The 22,049-nt window shown below is 35.8% G+C and overlaps 4 protein-coding genes and 2 pseudogenes across 5 annotated transcripts; 1 reads left to right on the forward strand and 5 right to left on the reverse strand.

Moving 5' to 3' along the window:
* Positions 1-866: 866 nt before the first annotated feature.
* On the reverse strand, positions 867-2,890 carry LOC128922676 (uncharacterized). The gene is made up of 4 exons (XM_054233936.1): positions 2,635-2,890; positions 2,026-2,322; positions 1,455-1,970; positions 867-1,393 (listed from the first exon to the last, which is right to left on the reverse strand). Exons 3-4 carry the CDS (start codon positions 1,639-1,641, stop codon positions 1,185-1,187), a joined length of 396 nt encoding a protein of 131 aa, XP_054089911.1. The 5' UTR covers positions 1,642-1,970; positions 2,026-2,322; positions 2,635-2,890; the 3' UTR covers positions 867-1,184.
* A 4,459-nt stretch (positions 2,891-7,349) lies between these two features.
* Positions 7,350-9,657, reverse strand: LOC128922593 (uncharacterized; annotated as a pseudogene).
* A 1,728-nt stretch (positions 9,658-11,385) lies between these two features.
* Positions 11,386-17,693, reverse strand: LOC128922596 (uncharacterized; annotated as a pseudogene).
* On the forward strand, positions 13,494-15,072 carry LOC128922591 (putative nuclease HARBI1). Of its 2 annotated transcripts, XM_054233657.1 has the most exons (3): positions 13,494-13,758; positions 13,828-14,201; positions 14,267-15,072. In XM_054233657.1, the coding sequence occupies exons 1-3, from the start codon at positions 13,584-13,586 to the stop codon at positions 15,023-15,025; spliced, it is 1,308 nt and encodes a 435-aa protein (XP_054089632.1). In that variant the 5' UTR covers positions 13,494-13,583; the 3' UTR covers positions 15,026-15,072. The 2 variants fall into 2 exon arrangements, with proteins under 2 accessions (XP_054089632.1, XP_054089633.1); XM_054233658.1 differs by having other exon boundaries at positions 13,495-14,201.
* LOC128922592 (uncharacterized) lies at positions 15,054-16,456 on the reverse strand. Its single transcript, XM_054233659.1, has 3 exons — positions 16,225-16,456; positions 16,042-16,164; positions 15,054-15,967 (listed from the first exon to the last, which is right to left on the reverse strand). Exons 1-3 carry the CDS (start codon positions 16,255-16,257, stop codon positions 15,215-15,217), a joined length of 909 nt encoding a protein of 302 aa, XP_054089634.1. The 5' UTR covers positions 16,258-16,456; the 3' UTR covers positions 15,054-15,214.
* A 2,091-nt stretch (positions 17,694-19,784) lies between the features above and the next one.
* Positions 19,785-21,773, reverse strand: LOC128922594 (uncharacterized). Its single transcript, XM_054233660.1, has 2 exons — positions 21,595-21,773; positions 19,785-21,539 (listed from the first exon to the last, which is right to left on the reverse strand). Exons 1-2 carry the CDS (start codon positions 21,611-21,613, stop codon positions 21,196-21,198), a joined length of 363 nt encoding a protein of 120 aa, XP_054089635.1. The 5' UTR covers positions 21,614-21,773; the 3' UTR covers positions 19,785-21,195.
* Between the last annotated feature and the right edge of the window lie 276 nt (positions 21,774-22,049).

Consider the following 22,049-nt stretch of genomic DNA (forward strand, 5'->3'; position numbering starts at 1 on the left):
AATATATAAAATAATTTATATGCACATGCAGAGGTGCTTAGTAGCACCTGTTGGCAAGAGTGATTCTGCGTTCGATTTCAAGTTTGACATTATTACTATTGATGCTGGTGCCTAGGTATACGAAAGTATGTACAACTTAAAAGTTATGACTGTCAACAGTGACATTGGAGCCAAAACGCGAGGCGCTGACTGTTTGCTTGATGACACGAGATATTTCATCTTGTCCTCAATCACCACCAGACCCATACGCTTCGCTTCCCTATCCAGTCTGAAGAAAGCAGAATTAAGGGCGCGGGTGTTGTTTCCAATAATATCGATTTCATCGGCGTACGCCAACAGCTGTGCACTCTGATAGAAGAAGCTCGGAGGGGTCTTCCCGATCCTGACGGAGCTTTTGGTGTTGCTCAACGTCAGCTTACACAGCCGAGTTTTGCAGGTATACCAAATTCAGTCATAGCGGCATAGATGCAACTCCATTTCGTGCTGTCAAAGGCAGCTTTAAAATCGACAAAGAGATGGTGTGTGTCGATTCTATTTTCATGGGTCTTTTACAAGATTTGGCGCATGGTGAAGATCTGGTCAGATGTAGATTTTCCAGGTCTAAAGCCACACTGATAAGGTCCAATCAGTTTGTTGACGGTGGGCTTTAGTCTTTCACACAGTTACCTCGATAGAACCTTATACGCGATGTTGAGTAGGCTTATCGGGGAAACTTTAGTATACTGTCCCTGGCGTTGGGGGATAAAGTAGGCATGGTTGGAAAGAGGATTAAGAATATATATATATATATATATAGCTGCAGCTGACTTATTTTTTTCGAGTTATTCGCACCTTAAGTTGAAAAAAGTGCAACTTTTATATTGAATTTTCACAATATATACTGAATATTATTATTATGCACTTATTTTACTCTTTCACGATAGATAATATAAAGAAAGTTTATGATATTCACTCTATGTACTATAAGTATATTTTATTGCATCAATAAGTTTAACAAACGGATCTTCGTGTTTATTTGCTATGGTTTTCCTCCACATATATTCTATTATCAAATTTGCAAAATCTTCGGGATTGTTATAATTATCCTTTATGAAAAAAACGTTTGATGACCTGCCACTGGGACTCAATGCGCTGCGTATGGGTTCCATCATCGGCAACAAATGGATTGTCAGGATCGCTGTGATTTACACGGCGGTGCTCATACCCGTGCTTGTCAAGCAGTCATATGCCTTCCAGCAGTCGGTATATATTATTGTACCTTCTGCGACATGCTTTTGAATTAGAGGTATGAGCACCTCGGAAGACCGTACGTTGTCCGGACATACTTCTAACCTTAAATCGTCGCTGCCGTCCTCTACCATTCCCAATACCCAGTGGCCTTGAACTCTCCTTCCTAAAAAAGAAATAAAAAATAAGTACTTACGTAACGTTAACAATAATATATTTGTTATTACCTTTGTTGTATTTTCGTTTACCGAATTTACTTTCATCGATTTCAACTTTTTTGCTAGGGCCGCCAATTTTTCCCACCGCTACCTGCTGTTCGGCAGTAATTGTACCAGTCGCATATGGTGGAGCTCGATAAAACTGGCTGTTTTTCCGAACTTCGGCTTGTGACCAATGCGAGGCATAGGCGTACATTAAATAGAACACCTGAGGTAATGGAATCTTAGCATTTTCAAACCAAGTACCCTTCGCTCGGGACACTGCTCGCGTACGGCAAGTACCCTTCCGACATCGAAAAATTCCGACTGCACTATTACCGGCTACCTATACCGCCATAGCAGTCTTGTGCACACGACACAACTTCCTATTCGGAATCAATCCCTGCTCCTCAGCAAAAGCTATACATTTTTCGCGGGTGTCAAATGTGTGGAATATCTTTCCGATATTCCACATAATTTTGACCTCCGACGCAGTCAAAACGTTACTTTTTCTAACACCTCGGCTGGTCGATGGCTCGTTATAATCTATTTAAAAGACTTTCGTAACATTTTAAACAAATTAAATTCAATAATAACATACCTGTTGAACTTCCACTCATTTTAAAAAAAGATAGCGTTAAGGAATTTAAGGAATATAGAAAAAGAACGGTACTTTGATTCAATAGTAGTTGTAATAAAATCCGTTATAGAAAATGAAGTGTTGAGGAGACTGATATACCCTCTGTTAATTGTTTTCATACTTTAATTTATTATATTTGTTTATCTTTTTGCTTTTTCAAAGAACCCGCTTTGTGATATCGGTTTTTACCCATCTTGAAAGCTCTTTTGAGCTCCCGCTCATAATCGCCTTTAGTGAAACCTTCCACTTGCATTGCTTCTAAAAAAAAATAAACAAAGTGTATCAAACAAATGTTTATGTAGAAAATTATGTGCAGTCACTAACAAATTTAAGTATAAAATTGTTTTCTTATGATATTCACTCCGTTTTTCATTCTTAATTTAAAATTATTTTTATATATGTTAAAATAATTCTACAACAACAACAAATTCAAACATTTTACAAAATATAGAAAAATTCACAAATTTGTTTAACAAAATTTTTTAAAAATTTACCAAAATAGTTTAGCATGAATGTCGTAAGGAAAACACTTTATACTTAATCAATACTAATGGTAATATTGATTCTAACCATCCAATTTCGTCATAAGTTCGTCTATTTCGTGCTTGATTTTATTCAGTTCATTTTGAGTATTTTCCGGAACTACAAATATACAAAAAACAATAGCAAATTAAATTACTTGTTTGGGCTGAGATTAACTTTTTTGGTTTCCGGGGTTGGAGTTTTTGGCTTGAAAAAGTAAAAAAAATTCGGTCAAAAAGTTCTACACCAAAAAGTTAATTAAATTTGTTGAAATTTTTTTAATATTAACATACCTGGACTAATGTTTTCATCGCTTAATGTAACATTGCATCTGAATACCGGAGTTGAAGTAAATAAGTTTTGTGAAGTCTTTGTGTATCGACTTTTACTTAAATTGAATGCAGTATAGGAATGAATAAATATTCGTTGGCATTAATTGGAAAGTAAAAAAGTTTGTAGTTAACCTGCTTTATATTAAACGTTTCTTCGTTTGCAGTGGGAGTTTTGTTCGCAAATACTTCCAAATAGTTTTCTTTTAATACTTCACACGCGACCTCTTTCAACCGATACTTAAAATTTACTAAAAACGACAATCATTAAAATTGAAAGACAACAATCATCGGCGTCGTGGCAGGACTAACGGTTACCAATTATTTTCAGAAAAGAACAAGAACAAAAAAGCATTGGTTTTGTCACACAACCTATTTCCTTTGAAATTTAGGTACTGAAGCGCTCACATACCCAGAGGGCTGGGTCGATCTGTTGTGCGGATGACTAACTCATATGAATATGAGTTTCTTGAAGATAACAACAACGATTTTAAAGCGAAATTTTTTTCGTTTCTTGGCCCGCAACCCATTACCAACTCGCTTACTTTTTTCAGTAGTGAATTATTTTGCTACTGGGTATCTGTTCTTACATATTTCTCATCTTACATATTTTTATTCTTATTCTTTATATGTAGTATAATAAAAAACTAAATATATAGATCCGTATTGAAAGTGATGCCCTTTGGCATCAACCCACATGTTCATTTTTGAACATTCTCCCGGGCGACAAAAGTGACTCCTGTTCATTTTTTAACATTCTCCCGGGCGATAATAGTGACTCCTGGATAGATGACCTCTGCTTACAATCGTCGCCTCGTCATTACCGATGCCCCTTTTTTGGTTTCCGGGGTTGGAGTTTTTGGCTTGAAAAAGTAAAAAAAATTCGGTCAAAAAGTTCTACACCAAAAAGTTAATTAAATTTGTTGAAATTTTTTTAATATTAACATACCTGGACTAATGTTTTCATCGCTTAATGTAGCATTGCATCTGAATACCGGAGTTGAAGTAAATAAGTTTTGTGAAGTCTTTGTGTATCGACTTTTACTTAAATTGAATGCAGTATAGGAATGAATAAATATTCGTTGGCATTAATTGGAAAGTAAAAAAGTTTGTAGTTAACCTGCTTTATATTAAACGTTTCTTCGTTTGCAGTGGGAGTTTTGTTCGCAAATACTTCCAAATAGTTTTCTTTTAATACTTCACATGCGACCTCTTTCAACCGATACTTAAAATTTACTAAAAACGACAATCATTAAAATTGAAAGACAACAATCATCGGCGTCGTGGCAGGACTAACGGTTACCAATTATTTTCAGAAAAGAACAAGAACAAAAAAGCATTGGTTTTGTCACACAACCTATTTCCTTTGAAATTTAGGTACTGAAGCGCTCACATACCCAGAGGGCTGGGTCGATCTGTTGTGCGGATGACTAACTCATATGAATATGAGTTTCTTGAAGATAACAACAACGATTTTAAAGCGAAATTTTTTTCGTTTCTTGGCCCGCAACCCATTACCAACTCGCTTACTTTTTTCAGTAGTGAATTATTTTGCTACTGGGTATCTGTTCTTACATATTTCTTATCTTACATATTTTTATTCTTATTCTTTATATGTAGTATAATAAAAAACTAAATATATAGATCCGTATTGAAAGTGATGCCCTTTGGCATCAACCCACATGTTCATTTTTGAACATTCTCCCGGGCGACAAAAGTGACTCCTGTTCATTTTTTAACATTCTCCCGGGCGATAATAGTGACTCCTGGATAGATGACCTCTGCTTACAATCGTCGCCTCGTCATTACCGATGCCCAAATTAGCATCTGTGTGTAATAGTTTCGTGAAACCGCAAGAATAACGTCTTTGTAGCGCCCAGTGTATCGTTCTCCTATTTTCAATGTAATGTTGAATAATCCATTGTTTTGTAGTCTCCATATATGCTCCAACATAAGCTGCCATGGTATTAGTAACTCCCAAATTGTTGTTACTACATACAGCTTTTCAAATAAAATGTAACTGTATTTTATTAGTTCAAATGATTCTCGTCATTTCCTTGTTTTCTTATCTGTTTCCAACACATTGAACTTCTTCTTCAGTATTGTGGTAATCATTTCACAATTTGATTCTTTCACATTGTGGTATTTCTTTTTCAATAGTGAATCGATCATGTTATTTTTCCTCCTATATGTTGTTACTTTTTTGACATGTAATGCATCTACGTCGTCGTTTCTTTTCAGGTCCTTTGTAATTGGGTTATCACCATAAGGGTAGGTGACTTTCTCCAATGTGTATTTTTCATTAGTTGGTTGTTCATTACCGGCAAGTCTCTCCAGTGGCATATTTCCATCGTCATAACGTTGAATAACTCCCTTTGCATTTTCAACATTCGCACAATTTCAGCGACTTCAACCAGTAATTCCTCTGCTTCAATATAAATAAATTTCTCCTCATATTTATATGATAAATCCAAATTTTGCTCCACGAGGTTTTGAAAATGTTGTAATCGATTTTCTTACCTTTCGAGTGCAGCTTCGTCAGCAATATATATATTTGCTTTTACCTTTGCAATTATAGATCTAATTCTTTCCAATCTTTTATCAATTGCTTGCAATAAATGGTCTGACACCTTTTCGTTTGGGCTATACGCTCTTGCCGTTGTATCCATTCCTTTGGATGCTTGTTGTATTTTGAGCTGCTCTTTAGCTCCTTTCCTCTTTTTTTGTGCGGCATCGCATTGCTGCCGCAATCGCTTTTCGGTTTCTTCATTTTGTTTTCGTAACTGGTAGGTAAAACGCAAACTAGTCTCACATTGTTCGCATATATGTTTGGATAAGAAGTCTTTTTTCCATATTGTTATGTTCGCGCAAACTCTTAGCAATTCCGTCAATTGTTCATTCCCTAGAAAACATTTGAGTCTCCCAACTCTACAACAAATGCGGCATACTTCCACATTTCCTTTATATTAAAATTTTATAAAAAACAAACTGTTCTTTTTCTTCAAAGAATTTGAGGATTTTTGTTTCGATCGACTTGTTGATCTTGCTGTGCCTCGACTAACAGCTGCTGTAATTCTTAGAATAACAGTTAACTAATGCGTATTGTCTCTCGCAAATACGTTTTACATACAATCTTTTCAATTGATTTTTTTTTGTCTTTTGCCTAATTCATGTATAGGACTTTTTTCCTGCCTGTGTTTCTTCTATACATAGGTCTTTTTATTTGTCTGAGCTCACATTCTGCTCTAACGGCCAAATTTTGTAACAGGTGCCTCTATATTCTAATAGCAGGCCTTTTTAATTGGATCTCTCTTCGGCTCCGGACCTCTCTATCCGGCTCGAAGGACCAATTGTTTAAAACAAGCTGATTTCAAATACCTCTTACCGCGGGTCGGGGAAAATATTGAAACACCAAGCTTGAGTGAGAACTATTTCATTCTAATTTTATTTTCTAATTTCTAACTTTTATATACAGTTTCTAAATATACGTGTATGTGTGTATGTTTGTATGTATGCTGCATATTGTTTATGCTGCAATGCATGGGTTAATTTCAAGTGCACATGCACATTTGTATTCAATTGCCTAAATGTATATCTTAGGTCAATAGGTTATCTTAAGTAAATATGTTTGTATTTTTGAATTTTCGAATATTTCTAACTTGGTGTAAATAACGTAAAAATATATAAAATAATTTATATGTACATGCAGAGGTGCTTAGTAGCACCTGTTGGCAAGAGTGATTCTGCGTTCGATTTCAAGTTTGACATTATTGGTATTGATGCTGGTGCCTAGGTATACGAAAGTATGTACAACTTAAAAGTTATGACTGTCAACAGTGACATTGGAGCCAAAACGCGAGGCGCTGACTGTTTGCTTGATGACACGAGATATTTCGTCTTGTCCTCAATCACCACCAGACCCATACGCTTCGCTTCCCTATCCAGTCTGAAGAAAGCAGAACTAAGGGCGCGGGTGTTGTTTCCAATAATATCGATTTCATCGGCGTACGCCAACAGCTGTGCACTCTGATAGAAGAAGCTCGGAGGGGTCTTCCCGATCCTGACGGAGCTTTTGGTGTTGCTCAACGTCAGCTTACACAGCCGAGTTTTGCAGGTATACCAAATTCAGTCATAGCGGCATAGATGCAACTCCATTTCGTGCTGTCAAAGGCAGCTTTAAAATCGACAAAGAGATGGTGTGTGTCGATTCTCTTTTCACGGGTCTTTTATAAGATTTGGCGCATGGTGAAGATCTGGTCAGATGTAGATTTTCCAGGTCTAAAGCCACACTGATAAGGTCCAATCAGTTTGTTGACGGTGGGCTTTAGTCTTTCACACAGTTACCTCGATAGAACCTTATACGCGATGTTGAGTAGGCTTATCGGGGAAACTTTAGTATACTATCCCAGGCGTTGGGGGATAAAGTAGGCATGGTTGGAAAGAGGATTAAGAATATATATATATATATATAGCTGCAGCTGACTTATTTTTTTCGAGTTATTCGCACCTTAAGTTGAAAAAAGTGCAACTTTTATATTGAATTTTCACAATATATACTGAATATTATTATTATGCACTTATTTTACTCTTTCACGATAGATAATATAAAGAAAGTTTATGATATTCACTCTATGTACTATAAGTATATTTTATTGCATCAATAAGTTTAACAAACGGATCTTCGTGTTTATTTGCTATGGTTTTCCTCCACATATATTCTATTATCAAATTTGCAAAATCTTCAGGATTGTTATAATTATCCTTTATAAAAAAACGTTTGATGACCCGCCACTGGGACTCAATGCGCTGCGAATGGGTTCCATCATCGGCAACAAATGGATTGTCAGGATCGCTGTGATTTACACGGCGGTGCTCATACCCGTGCTTGTCAAGCAGTCGTATGCCTTCCAGCAGTCGGTACATATTATTGTACTTTCTGCGACATGCTTTTGAATTAGAGGTATGAGCACCTCGGAAGACCGTACGTTGTCCGGACATACTTCTAACCTTAAATCGTCGCTGCCGTCCTCTACCATTCCCAATACCCAGTGGCCTTGAACTCTCCTTCCTAAAAAAGAAATAAAAAATAAGTACTTACGTAACGTTAACAATAATATATTTGTTATTACCTTTGTTGTATTTTCGTTTACCGAATTTACTTTCATCGATTTGAACTTTTTTGCTAGGGCCGTCAATTTTTCGCACCGCTACCTGCTGTTCGGCAGTAGAGGTAATGGAATCTTAGCATTTTCAAACCAAGTACCCTTCGCTCGGGACACTGCTCGCGTACGACAAGTACCCTTCCGACATCGAAAAATTCCGACTGCACTATTACCGGCTACCTATACCGCCATAGCAGTCTTGTGCACACGACACAACTTCCTATTCGGAATCAATCCCTGCTCCTCAGCAAAAGCTATACATTTTTCGCGGGTGTCAAATGTGTGGAATATCTTTCCGATATTCCACATAATTTTGACCTCCGACGCAGTCAAAACGTTACTTTTTCTAACACCTCGGCTGGTCGATGGCTCGTTACAATCTATTTAAAAGACTTTCGTAACATTTTAAACAAATTAAATTCTATAATAACATACCTGTTGAACTTCCACTCATTTTAAAAAAAGATAGCGTTAAGGAATTTAAGGAATATAGAAAAAGAACGGTACTTTGATTCAATAGTAGTTGTAATAAAATCCGTTATAGAAAATGAAGTGTTGAGGAGACTGATATACCCTCTGTTAATTGTTTTCATACTTTAATTTATTATATTTGTTTATCTTTTTGCTTTTTCAAAGAGCCCGCTTTGTGATATCGGTTTTTACCCATCTTGAAAGCTCTTTTGAGCTCCCGCTCATAATCGCCTTTAGTGAAACCTTCCACTTGCATTGCTTCTAAAAAAAATAAACAAAGTGTATCAAACAAATGTTTATGTAGAAATTAAATTTAAGTATAAAATTGTTTTCTTATGATATTCACTCCGTTTTTCATTCTTAATTTAAAATTATTTTTATATATGTTAAAATAATTCTACAACAACAACAAATTCAAACATTTTACAAAATATAGAAAAATTCACAAATTTGTTTAACAAAATTTTTTAAAAATTTACCAAAATAGTTTAGCATGAATGTCGTAAGGAAAACACTTTATACTTAATCAATACTAATGGTAATATCGATTCTAACCATCCAATTTCGTCATAAGTTCGTCTATTTTGTGCTTGATTTTATTCAGTTCATTTTGAGTATTTTCCGGAACTACAAATATACAAAAAACAATAGCAAATTAAATTACTTGTTTGGGCTGAGATTAACTTTTTTGGTTTCCGGGGTTGGAGTTTTTGGCTTGAAAAAGTGAAAAAAATTCGGTCAAAAAGTTCTACACCAAAAAGTTACTTAAATTTGTTGAAATTTTTTTAATATTAACATACCTGGACTAATGTTTTCATCGCTTAATGTAGCATTGCATCTGAATACCGGAGTTGAAGTAAATAAGTTTTGTGAAGTCTTTGTGTATCGACTTTTACTTAAATTGAATGCAGTATAGGAATGAATAAATATTCGTTGGCATTAATTGGAAAGTAAAAAAGTTTGTAGTTAACCTGCTTTATATTAAACGTTTCTTCGTTTGCAGTGGGAGTTTTGTTCGCAAATACTTCCAAATAGTTTTCTTTTAATACTTCACATGCGACCTCTTTCAACCGATACTTAAAATTTACTAAAAACGACAATCATTAAAATTGAAAGACAACAATCATCGGCGTCGTGGCAGGACTAACGGTTACCAATTATTTTCAGAAAAGAACAACAACAAAAAAGCATTGGTTTTGTCACACAACCTATTTCCTTTGAAATTTAGGTACTGAAGCGCTCACATACCCAGAGGGCTGGGTCGATCTGTTGTGCGGATGACTAACTCATATGAATATTAGTTTCTTGAAGATAACAACAACGATTTTAAAGCGAAATTTTTTTCGTTTCTTGGCCCGCAACCCATTACCAACTCGCTTACTTTTTTCAGTAGTGAATTATTTTGCTACTGGGTATCTGTTCTTACATATTTCTCATCTTACATATTTTTATTCTTATTCTTTATATGTAGTATAATAAAAAACTAAATATATAGATCCGTATTGAAAGTGATGCCCTTTGGCATCAACCCACATGTTCATTTTTGAACATTCTCCCGGGCGACAAAAGTGACTCCTGTTCATTTTTTAACATTCTCCCGGGCGATAATAGTGACTCCTGGATAGATGACCTCTGCTTACAATCGTCGCCTCGTCATTACCGATGCCCAAATTAGCATCTGTGTGTAATAGTTTCGTGAAACCGCAAGAATAACGTCTTTGTAGCGCCCAGTGTATCGTTCTCCTATTTTCAATGTAATGTTGAATAATCCATTGTTTTGTAGTCTCCATATATGCTCCAACATAAGCTGCCATGGTATTAGTAACTCCCAAATTGTTGTTACTACATACAGCTTTTCAAATAAAATGTAACTGTATTTTATTAGTTCAAATGATTCTCGTCATTTCCTTGTTTTCTTATCTGTTTCCAACACATTGAACTTCTTCTTCAGTATTGTGGTAATCATTTCACAATTTGATTCTTTCACATTGTGGTATTTCTTTTTCAATAGTGAATCGATCATGTTATTTTTCCTCCTATATGTTGTTACTTTTTTGACATGTAATGCATCTACGTCGTCGTTTCTTTTCAGGTCCTTTGTAATTGGGTTATCACCATAAGGGTAGGTGACTTTCTCCAATGTGTATTTTTCATTAGTTGGTTGTTCATTACCGGCAAGTCTCTCCAGTGGCATATTTCCATCGTCATAACGTTGAATAACTCCCTTTGCATTTTCAACATTCGCACAATTTCAGCGACTTCAACCAGTAATTCCTCTGCTTCAATATAAATAAATTTCTCGTTGTATTTATATGATAAATCCAAATTTTGCTCCACGAGGTTTTGAAAATGTTGTAATCGATTTTCATACCTTTCGAGTGCAGCTTCGTCAGCAATATATATATTTGCTTTTACCTTTGCAATTATAGATCTAATTCTTTCCAATCTTTTATCAATTGCTTGCAATAAATGGTCTGCCACCTTTTCGTTTGGGCTATACGCTCTTGCCGTTGTATCCATTCCTTTGGATGCTTGTTGTATTTTGAGCTGCTCTTTAGCTCCTTTCCTCTTTTTTTGTGCGGCATCGCATTGCTGCCGCAATCGCTTTTCGGTTTCTTCATTTTGTTTTCGTAACTGGTAGGTAAAACGCAAACTAGTCTCACATTGTTCGCATATATGTTTGGATAAGAAGTCTTTCTTCCATATTGTTATGTTCGCGCAAACTCTTAGCAATTCCGTCAATTGTTCATTCCCTAGAAAACATTTGAGTCTCCCAACTCTACAACAAATGCGGCATACTTCCACATTTCCTTTATATTAAAATTTTATAAAAAACAAACTGTTCTTTTTCTTCAAAGAATTTGAGGATTTTTGTTTCGATCGCCTTGTTGATCTTGCTGTGCCTCGACTAACAGCTGCTGTAATTCTTAGAATAACAGTTAACTAATGCGTATTGTCTCTCGCAAATACGTTTTACATACAATCTTTTCAATTGATTTTTTTTTGTCTTTTGCCTAATTCATGTATAGGACTTTTTTCCTGCCTGTGTTTCTTCTATACATAGGTCTTTTTATTTGTCTGAGCTCACATTCTGCTCTAACGGCCAAATTTTGTAACAGGTGCCTCTATATTCTAATAGCAGGCCTTTTTAATTGGATCTCTCTTCGGCTCCGGACCTCTCTATCCGGCTCGAAGGACCAATTGTTTAAAACAAGCTGATTTCAAATACCTCTTACCGCGGGTCGGGGAAAATATTGAAACACCAAGCTTGAGTGAGAACTATTTCATTCTAATTTTATTTTCTAATTTCTAACTTTTATATACAGTTTCTAAATATACGTGTATGTGTGTATGTTTGTATGTATGTTGCATATTGTTTATGCTGCAATGCATGGGTTAATTTCAAGTGCACATGCACATTTGTATTCAATTGCCTAAATGTATATCTTAGGTCAATAGGTTATCTTAAGTAAATATGTTTGTATTTTTGAATTTTCGAATATTTCTAACTTGGTGTAAATAACGTAAAAATATATAAAATAATTTATATGTACATGCAGAGGTGCTTAGTAGCACCTGTTGGCAAGAGTGATTCTGCGTTCGATTTCAAGTTTGACATTATTGGTATTGATGCTGGTGCCTAGGTATACGAAAGTATGTACAACTTAAAAGTTATGACTGTCAACAGTGACATTGGAGCCAAAACGCGAGGCGCTGACTGTTTGCTTGATGACACGAGATATTTCGTCTTGTCCTCAATCACCACCAGACCCATACGCTTCGCTTCCCTATCCAGTCTGAAGAAAGCAGAACTAAGGGCGCGGGTGTTGTTTCCAATAATATCGATTTCATCGGCGTACGCCAACAGCTGTGCACTCTGATAGAAGAAGCTCGGAGGGGTCTTCCCGATCCTGACGGAGCTTTTGGTGTTGCTCAACGTCAGCTTACACAGCCGAGTTTTGCAGGTATACCAAATTCAGTCATAGCGGCATAGATGCAACTCCATTTCGTGCTGTCAAAGGCAGCTTTAAAATCGACAAAGAGATGGTGTGTGTCGATTCTCTTTTCACGGGTCTTTTACAAGATTTGGCGCATGGTGAAGATCTGGTCAGATGTAGATTTTCCAGGTCTAAAGCCACACTGATAAGGTCCAATCAGTTTGTTGACGGTGGGCTTTAGTCTTTCACACAGTTACCTCGATAGAACCTTATACGCGATGTTGAGTAGGCTTATCGGGGAAACTTTAGTATACTATCCCAGGCGTTGGGGGATAAAGTAGGCATGGTTGGAAAGAGGATTAAGAATATATATATATATATATATAGCTGCAGCTGACTTATTTTTTTCGAGTTATTCGCACCTTAAGTTGAAAAAAGTGCAACTTTTATATTGAATTTTCACAATATATACTGAATATTATTATTATGCACTTATTTTACTCTTTCACGATAGATAATATAAAGAAAGTTTATGATATTCACTCTATGTACTATAAGTATATTTTATTGCATCAATAAGTTTAACAAACGGATCTTCGTGTTTATTTGCTATGGTTTTCCTCCACATATATTCTATTATCAAATTTGCAAAATCTTCAGGATTGTTATAATTATCCTTTATAAAAAAACGTTTGATGACCCGCCACTGGGACTCAATGCGCTGCGTATGGGTTCCATCATCGGCAACAAATGGATTGTCAGGATCGCTGTGATTTACACAGCGGTGCTCATACCCGTGCTTGTCAAGCAGTCGTATGCCTTCCAGCAGTCGGTACATATTATTGTACCTTCTGCGACATGCTTTTGAATTAGAGGTATGAGCACCTCGGAAGACCGTACGTTGTCCGGACATACTTCTAACCTTAAATCGTCGCTGCCGTCCTCTACCATTCCTAATACCCAGTGGCCTTGAACTCTCCTTCCTAAAAAAGAAATAAAAAATAAGTACTTACGTAACGTTAACAATAATAAGGGTATTCGTTTAAACGTGTAATGTTACCCATCGCATAAATTTATGCAAATACGCAGTGTGTTACATGAACGCACTTCAAATTCTTTGTGTAAATGCCACTTATTTATGTATTAAACAGCTGTTTGGGTGTCAAAATATTAAAATGCCGAAAGTTAGCGAAAAAGCAAAATTTATTCAACTTTGCGAAAAATCACTAGTATTTGATTTGTTAATGTTGGAGCTGTTTGGAAAACATGACGGTAATTGTTTTGCGTCAATGCTACATTTTTTAAAGGCGCATATATACATAAATATATAAATGATTTCAGAAATCCAACGCAAAAAGGAAGATGAAATTATGGAAGACTTTAGCTTTGCATTGGCAGCTGCTGCATATTTTAGATATGGATCTACATTTGTTCATCATTCTGTCCCAAAATCACCCAACTTTTTAATAGATGTATTACCGCATTTGGATGAAAACAGGTTTCGAGAAATTGTGCGAGTCAGCAAAACCACATTTGATTTTATCATTGATCTGATAAAGGATGACGAAGTGTTCAATGGTCCACGTTCATGTAAACAGTTTCCTATCCAAATTCAATTGGCTGTAGTAATGTACCGACTGGGTTCATGTGGAGAAGGAGCAACAATTACTAAAATTGCTAGTTTGTTTGGTATTAGCGATGGTGGAGTAATACAGGTGAGCTATTTACATATGTATCGGTTAAAATTTGTGTTTCAGCTGTATTTTAAATTTCTCAATAGGTCATGACCAACAGGGTATTTGATGCAATTATTAAAAGGAAAACTCAGTTTCTGTTTTGGCCGGACCCTGTAGAGCGTAGAGCTTTAGTTGTTCAAACACTCAGTGAGCTACCACATTGTGTTGGCTACGTAGATGGAACGGAGATAAAATTGGCGGAAAAACCCACTGTAGATTGCGAAGCATATTTTTCTCGCAAGCATATATATTCACTTAAGGCTCAATGTGTGTGTGACCACAAACTAGTAATTCGTCATATGGTATTGGGGTATCCCGGTAGTGTTCACGACGCTAGGATATACAACAATTGCGAGCTATCCACAAACGCCACTGAAATGCTAACAGGATCAGAGTGGTTAGCTGCAGACAGTGCATATAAATTAACTTCGACCCTTATTACTCCTTTTAGAATAAACGCAACGGAAGGCACCTTGAATCAACGAATTCTGTTCAACAGAACGTTCAGCCAGTACCGAATAAGAATTGAGCATTGCTTTGGTTTATTGAAAGAACGTTTTAATAGCTTGAAAGAACTCAAAATTCAAATAAAGAGTGATAATTCGGTAAAGTTTGCATGCCGGTGGATATTAGTTTGTGCGATATTGCACAATATTATATTAAAAGAAAACGACGGTGGTTTTGATGTTGACGAAGAAAGCATTAGTGAAAACAGTGAAGTCGACGAGCCTGGGGATCAAAACTTACCAACAGTTGAAGGTGCATCTAAGCGCCTTTCATTGTTATCACTAATGGAAACTTAAAAATAAAGTATTGAAACTCATGTTTACATATCTTTAAAATCCATTAATATATGCTTTTATTTACAGAAAAATAAAAAGTGCTTCTGTGCCTATTAACATTTAGTTACATTCAAATATACATGTATTTTGCTATGAGATCTTTTAAATTTGCGAAAAAAGTACCATGTGAAATCTCTTAAAGTTTCACATTTATTTTGATTTTAACTTTAACTCTATTTCAAACATTTTAATGCGTTCTTCACTAGCAAGTTTCAGTTTTTCAATTTCCAGTTTGGTTTCTTTTTCTGATTCAGTTTCAATTCTTTTCATTTCTAATTGATTATTCAGTTCAATTCTTTTCAACTCGACCTCATTCTTTTCTTTTTCTTTTTCTAATTCTATTTTCTTAACTTCTAATTCCAACCTTTTCTCCTGAATAAAAATCAATTTATTGAACGGGGCTTCACTCTTTCTTTTTGGTTTTTTTGTTGAACTTCTAAAGTCCAACGAACTTTGTGGTGTAGAAGTTGCCGCGGCGGCGGCACTGCAATCGCTACTTATACTTATAGGTAATATTGGGTCAACTAAATCCTCACAATCGAGCGCACACAAGTCGTAGGAATCGATGGTATCGTTTAACGAACTATCAGCACAAGGGGAATCAGCCAGTACTTCAATGCTGTCAGTGCTTTCAAAAATTACTCCGGGATTTACATTTTTGCGTTGCCCGAAGATAACTTCCAGTAAGTCAAAGTTGGGACAAATTTTGTTGACATGCGCTGATACGCTTGACTCGTCACCATTAGCGAGTAGTCCAGACCCAGTTTTGTTTTTCCAGGCTGCCGCGGCAACGTACAACGCTTTGAGATACCTCATTTTGCTTTTCATAGCTACGCAAACGACAGATTGAAGTGCCGGTGTATTTTGCTGCAATTTTTCGTAAAACCTTTGGGAGGTCGGTTTCTGGAAGATATGCGTAAATTCGTGTTAAAACAAACATATGTACCTAAACATTTTCACTTTTCTAAAACCCTTACCTCAAAAGATTCTGGACTATCTTTAATTGCGTCGGATACTGCTTGCAACAGCTGCAGGGACTGCGACTCTGTCCAGCGATGGGACGGTTTCAGCCGTAGACGCTTTTGCTTTAACTTTTTATCCTGAAATATAAAACAATTGCAACAATTAAATAAAATTTATGTTCCGAGTTTCATTCTTACCTTTTCCATTTTAATTTTCACAATAATATTCATCAGCTGGTCGTTTGGTAGGGTTGCTTTTGCAATATCGTAAATTTACAAGTGTTCTTTACACACTGACATTGGTGCGTAATGTGTTTAAATGAATTTCCATATAAGTTGCTGCCAGATTTTTACGCATTCGTAAATATACACGGTTTAAGAGGTTTACGGGGCTTTTACACGTTTAAACGAATACCCTTAATATATTTGTTATTACCTTTGTTGTATTTTCGTTTACCGAATTTACTTTCATCGATTTGAACTTTTTTGCTAGGGCCGCCAATTTTTCGCACCGCTACCTGCTGTTCGGCAGTAGAGGTAATGGAATCTTAGCATTTTCAAACCAAGTACCCTTCGCTCGGGACACTGCTCGCGTACGACAAGTACCCTTCCGACATCGAAAAATTCCGACTGCACTATTACCGGCTACCTATACCGCCATATCAGTCTTGTGCACACGACACAACTTCCTATTCGGAATCAATCCCTGCTCCTCAGCAAAAGCTATACATTTTTCGCGGGTGTCAAATGTGCGGAATATCTTTCCGATATTCCACATAATTTTGACCTCCGACGCAGTCAAAACGTTACTTTTTCTAACACCTCGGCTGGTCGATGGCTCGTTACAATCTATTTAAAAGACTTTCGTAACGTTTTAAACAAATTAAATTCTATAATAACATACCTGTTGAACTTCCACTCATTTTAAAAAAAGATAGCGTTAAGGAATTTAAGGAATATAGAAAAAGAACGGTACTTTGATTCAATAGTAGTTGTAATAAAATCCGTTATAGAAAATGAAGTGTTGAGGAGACTGATATACCCTCTGTTAATTGTTTTCATACTTTAATTTATTATATTTGTTTATCTTTTTGCTTTTTCAAAGAGCCCGCTTTGTGATATCGGTTTTTACCCATCTTGAAAGCTCTTTTGAGCTCCCGCTCATAATCGCCTTTAGTGAAACCTTCCACTTGCATTGCTTCTAAAAAAAATAAACAAAGTGTATCAAACAAATGTTTATGTAGAAATTAAATTTAAGTATAAAATTGTTTTCTTATGATATTCACTCCGTTTTTCATTCTTAATTTAAAATTATTTTTATATATGTTAAAATAATTCTACAACAACAACAAATTCAAACATTTTACAAAATATAGAAAAATTCACAAATTTGTTTAACAATTTTTTTTAAAAATTTACCAAAATAGTTTAGCATGAATGTCGTAAGGAAAACACTTTATACTTAATCAATACTAATGGTAATATCGATTCTAACCATCCAATTTCGTCATAAGTTCGTCTATTTTGTGCTTGATTTTATTCAGTTCATTTTGAGTATTTTCCGGAACTACAAATATACAAAAAACAATAGCAAATTAAATTACTTGTTTGGGCTGAGATTAACTTTTTTGGTTTCCGGGGTTGGAGTTTTTGGCTTGAAAAAGTAAAAAAAATTCGGTCACAAAGTTCTACACCAAAAAGTTAATTAAATTTGTTGAAATTTTTTTAATATTAACATACCTGGACTAATGTTTTCATCGCTTAATGTAGCTTTGCATCTGAGTACCGGAGTTGAAGTAAATAAGTTTTGTGAAGTCTTTGTGTATCGACTTTTACTTAAATTGAATGCAGTATAGGAATGAATAAATATTCGTTGGCATTAATTGGAAAGTAAAAAAGTTTGTAGTTAACCTGCTTTATATTAAACGTTTCTTCGTTTGCAGTGGGAGTTTTGTTCGCAAATACTTCCAAATAGTTTTCTTTTAATACTTCACACGCGACCTCTTTCAACCGATACTTAAAATTTACTAAAAACGACAATCATTAAAATTGAAAGACAACAATCGTCGGCGTCGTGGCAGGACTAACGGTTACCAATTATTTTCAGAAAAGAACAACAACAAAAAAGCATTGGTTTTGTCACACAACCTATTTCCTATGAAATTTAGGTACTGAAGCGCTCACATACCCAGAGGGCTGGGTCGATCTGTTGTGCGGATGACTAACTCATATGAATATGAGTTTCTTGAAGATAACAACAACGATTTTAAAGCGAATTTTTTTTCGTTTCTTGCCCCGCAACCCATTACCAACTCGCTTACTTTTTTCAGTAGTGAATTATTTTGCTACTGGGTATCTGTTCTTACATATTTCTCATCTTACATATTTTTATTCTTATTCTTTATATGTAGTATAATAAAAAACTAAATATATAGATCCGTATTGACATCAACCCACATGTTCATTTTTGAACATTCTCCCGGGCGACAAAAGTGACTCCTGTTCATTTTTTAACATTATCCCGGGCGATAATAGTGACTCCTGGATAGATGACCTCTGCTTACAATCGTCGCCTCGTCATTACCGATGCCCAAATTAGCATCTGTGTGTAATAGTTTCGTGAAACCGCAAGAATAACGTCTTTGTAGCGCCCAGTGTATCGTTCTCCTATTTTCAATGTAATGTTGAATAATCCATTGTTTTGTAGTCTCCATATATGCTCCAACATAAGCTGCCATGGTATTAGTAACTCCCAAATTGTTGTTACTACATACAGCTTTTCAAATAAAATGTAACTGTATTTTATTAGTTCAAATGATTCTCGTCATTTCCTTGTTTTCTTTCCAACACATTGAACTTCTTCTTCAGTATTGTGGTAATCATTTCACAATTTGATTTTTTCACATTGTGGTATTTCTTTTTCAATAGTGAATCGATCATGTTATTTTTCCTCCTATATGTTGTTACTTTTTTGACATGTAATGCATCTACGTCGTCGTTTCTTTTCAGGTCCTTTGTAATTGGGTTATCACCATAAGGGTAGGTGACTTTCTCCAATGTGTATTTTTCATTAGTTGGTTGTTCATTACCGGCAAGTCTCTCCAGTGGCATATTTCCATCGTCATAACGTTGAATAACTCCCTTTGCATTTTCAACATTCGCACAATTTCAGCGACTTCAACCAGTAATTCCTCTGCTTCAATATAAATAAATTTCTCGTCGTATTTATATGATAAATCCAAATTTTGCTCCACGAGGTTTTGAAAATGTTGTAATCGATTTTCATACCTTTCGAGTGCAGCTTCGTCAGCAATATATATATTTGCTTTTACCTTTGCAATTATAGATCTAATTCTTTCCGATCTTTTATCAATTGCTTGCAAGAAATGGTCTGCGACCTTTTCGTTTGGGCTATACGCTCTTGCCGTTGTATCCATTCCTTTGGATGCTTGTTGTATTTTGAGCTGCTCTTTAGCTCCTTTCCTCTTTTTTTGTGCGGCATCGCATTGCTGCCGCAATCGCTTTTCGGTTTCTTCATTTTGTTTTCGTAACTGGTAGGTAAAACGCAAACTAGTCTCACATTGTTCGCATATATGTTTGGATAAGAAGTCTTTTTTCCATATTGTTATGTTCGCGCAAACTCTTAGCAATTCCGTCAATTGTTCATTCCCTAGAAAACATTTGAGTCTCCCAACTCTACAACAAATGCGGCATACTTCCACATTTCCTTCATATTAAAATTTTATAAAAAACAAACTGTTCTTTTTCTTCAAAGAATTTGAGGATTTTTGTTTCGATCGCCTTGTTGATCTTGCTGTGCCTCGACTAACAGCTGCTGTAATTCTTAGAATAACAGTTAACTAATGCGTATTGTCTCTCGCAAATACGTTTTACATACAATCTTTTCAATTGATTTTTTTTTTGTCTTTTGCCTAATTCATGTATAGGACTTTTTTCCTGCCTGTGTTTCTTCTATACATAGGTCTTTTTATTTGTCTGAGCTCACATTCTGCTCTAACGGCCAAATTTTGTAACAGGTGCCTCTATATTCTAATAGCAGGCCTTTTTAATTGGATCTCTCTTCGGCTCCGGACCTCTCTATCCGGCTCGAAGGACCAATTGTTTAAAACAAGCTGATTTCAAATACCTCTTACCGCGGGTCGGGGAAAATATTGAAACACCAAGCTTGAGTGAGAACTATTTCATTCTAATTTTATTTTCTAATTTCTAACTTTTATATACAGTTTCTAAATATACGTGTATGTGTGTATGTTTGTATGTATGCTGCATATTGTTTATGCTGCAATGCATGGGTTAATTTCAAGTGCACATGCACATTTGTATTCAATTGCCTAAATGTATATCTTAGGTCAATAGGTTATCTTAAGTAAATATGTTTGTATTTTTGAATTTTCGAATATTTCTAACTTGGTGTAAATAACGTAAAAATATATAAAATAATTTATATGTACATGCAGAGGTGCTTAGTAGCACCTGTTGGCAAGAGTGATTCTGCGTTCGATTTCAAGTTTGACATTATTGGTATTGATGCTGGTGCCTAGGTATACGAAAGTATGTACAACTTAAAAGTTATGACTGTCAACAGTGACATTGGAGCCAAAACGCGAGGCGCTGACTGTTTGCTTGATGACACGAGATATTTCGTCTTGTCCTCAATCACCACCAGACCCATACGCTTCGCTTCCCTATCCAGTCTGAAGAAAGCAGAACTAAGGGCGCGGGTGTTGTTTCCAATAATATCGATTTCATCGGCGTACGCCAACAGCTGTGCACTCTGATAGAAGAACCTCGGAGGGGTCTTCCCGATCCTGACGGAGCTTTTGGTGTTGCTCAACGTCAGCTTACACAGCCGAGTTTTGCAGGTATACCAAATTCAGTCATAGCGGCATAGATGCAACTCCATTTCGTGCTGTCAAAGGCAGCTTTAAAATCGACAAAGAGATGGTGTGTGTCGATTCTCTTTTCACGGGTCTTTTACAAGATTTGGCGCATGGTGAAGATCTGGTCAGATGTAGATTTTCCAGGTCTAAAGCCACACTGATAAGGTCCAATCAGTTTGTTGACGGTGGGCTTTAGTCTTTCACACAGTTACCTTGATAGAACCTTATACGCGATGTTTACTTACTTTCATCGATTTGAACTTTTTTGCTAGGGCCGCCAATTTTTCGCACCGCTACCTGCTGTTCGGCAGTAGAGGTAATGGAATCTTAGCATTTTCAAACCAAGTACCCTTCGCTCGGGACACTGCTCGCGTACGGCAAGTACCCTTCCGACATCGAAAAATTCCGACTGCACTACCGCCATAGCAGTCTTGTGCACACGACACAACTTCCTATTCGGAATCAATCCCTGCTCCTCAGCAAAAGCTATACATTTTTCGCGGGTGTCAAATGTGTGGAATATCTTTCCGATATTCCACATAATTTTGACCTCCGACGCAGTCAAAACGTTACTTTTTCTAACACCTCGGCTGGTCGATGGCTCGTTACAATCTATTTAAAAGACTTTCGTAACATTTTAAACAAATTAAATTCAATAATAACATACCTGTTGAACTTCCACTCATTTTAAAAAAAGATAGCGTTAAGGAATTTAAGGAATATAGAAAAAGAACGGTACTTTGATTCAATAGTAGTTGTAATAAAATCCGTTATAGAAAATGAAGTGTTGAGGAGACTGATATACCCTCTGTTAATTGTTTTCATACTTTAATTTATTATATTTGTTTATCTCTTTGCTTTTTCAAAGAGCCCGCTTTGTGATATCGGTTTTTACCCATCTTGAAAGTTCTTTTGAGCTGCCGCTCATAATCGCCTTTAGTGAAACCTTCCACTTGCATTGCTTCTAAAAAAAATAAACAAAGTGTATCAAACAAATGTTTATGTAGAAATTAAATTTAAGTATAAAATTGTTTTCTTATGATATTCACTCCGTTTTTCATTCTTAATTTAAAATTATTTTTTTTATATGTTAAAATAATTCTACAACAACAACAAATTCAA

The sequence above is a fragment of the Zeugodacus cucurbitae genome, chromosome 6, assembly GCF_028554725.1.
Source record: "Zeugodacus cucurbitae isolate PBARC_wt_2022May chromosome 6, idZeuCucr1.2, whole genome shotgun sequence".
NCBI classification, from domain to species: domain Eukaryota; kingdom Metazoa; phylum Arthropoda; class Insecta; order Diptera; family Tephritidae; genus Zeugodacus; species Zeugodacus cucurbitae.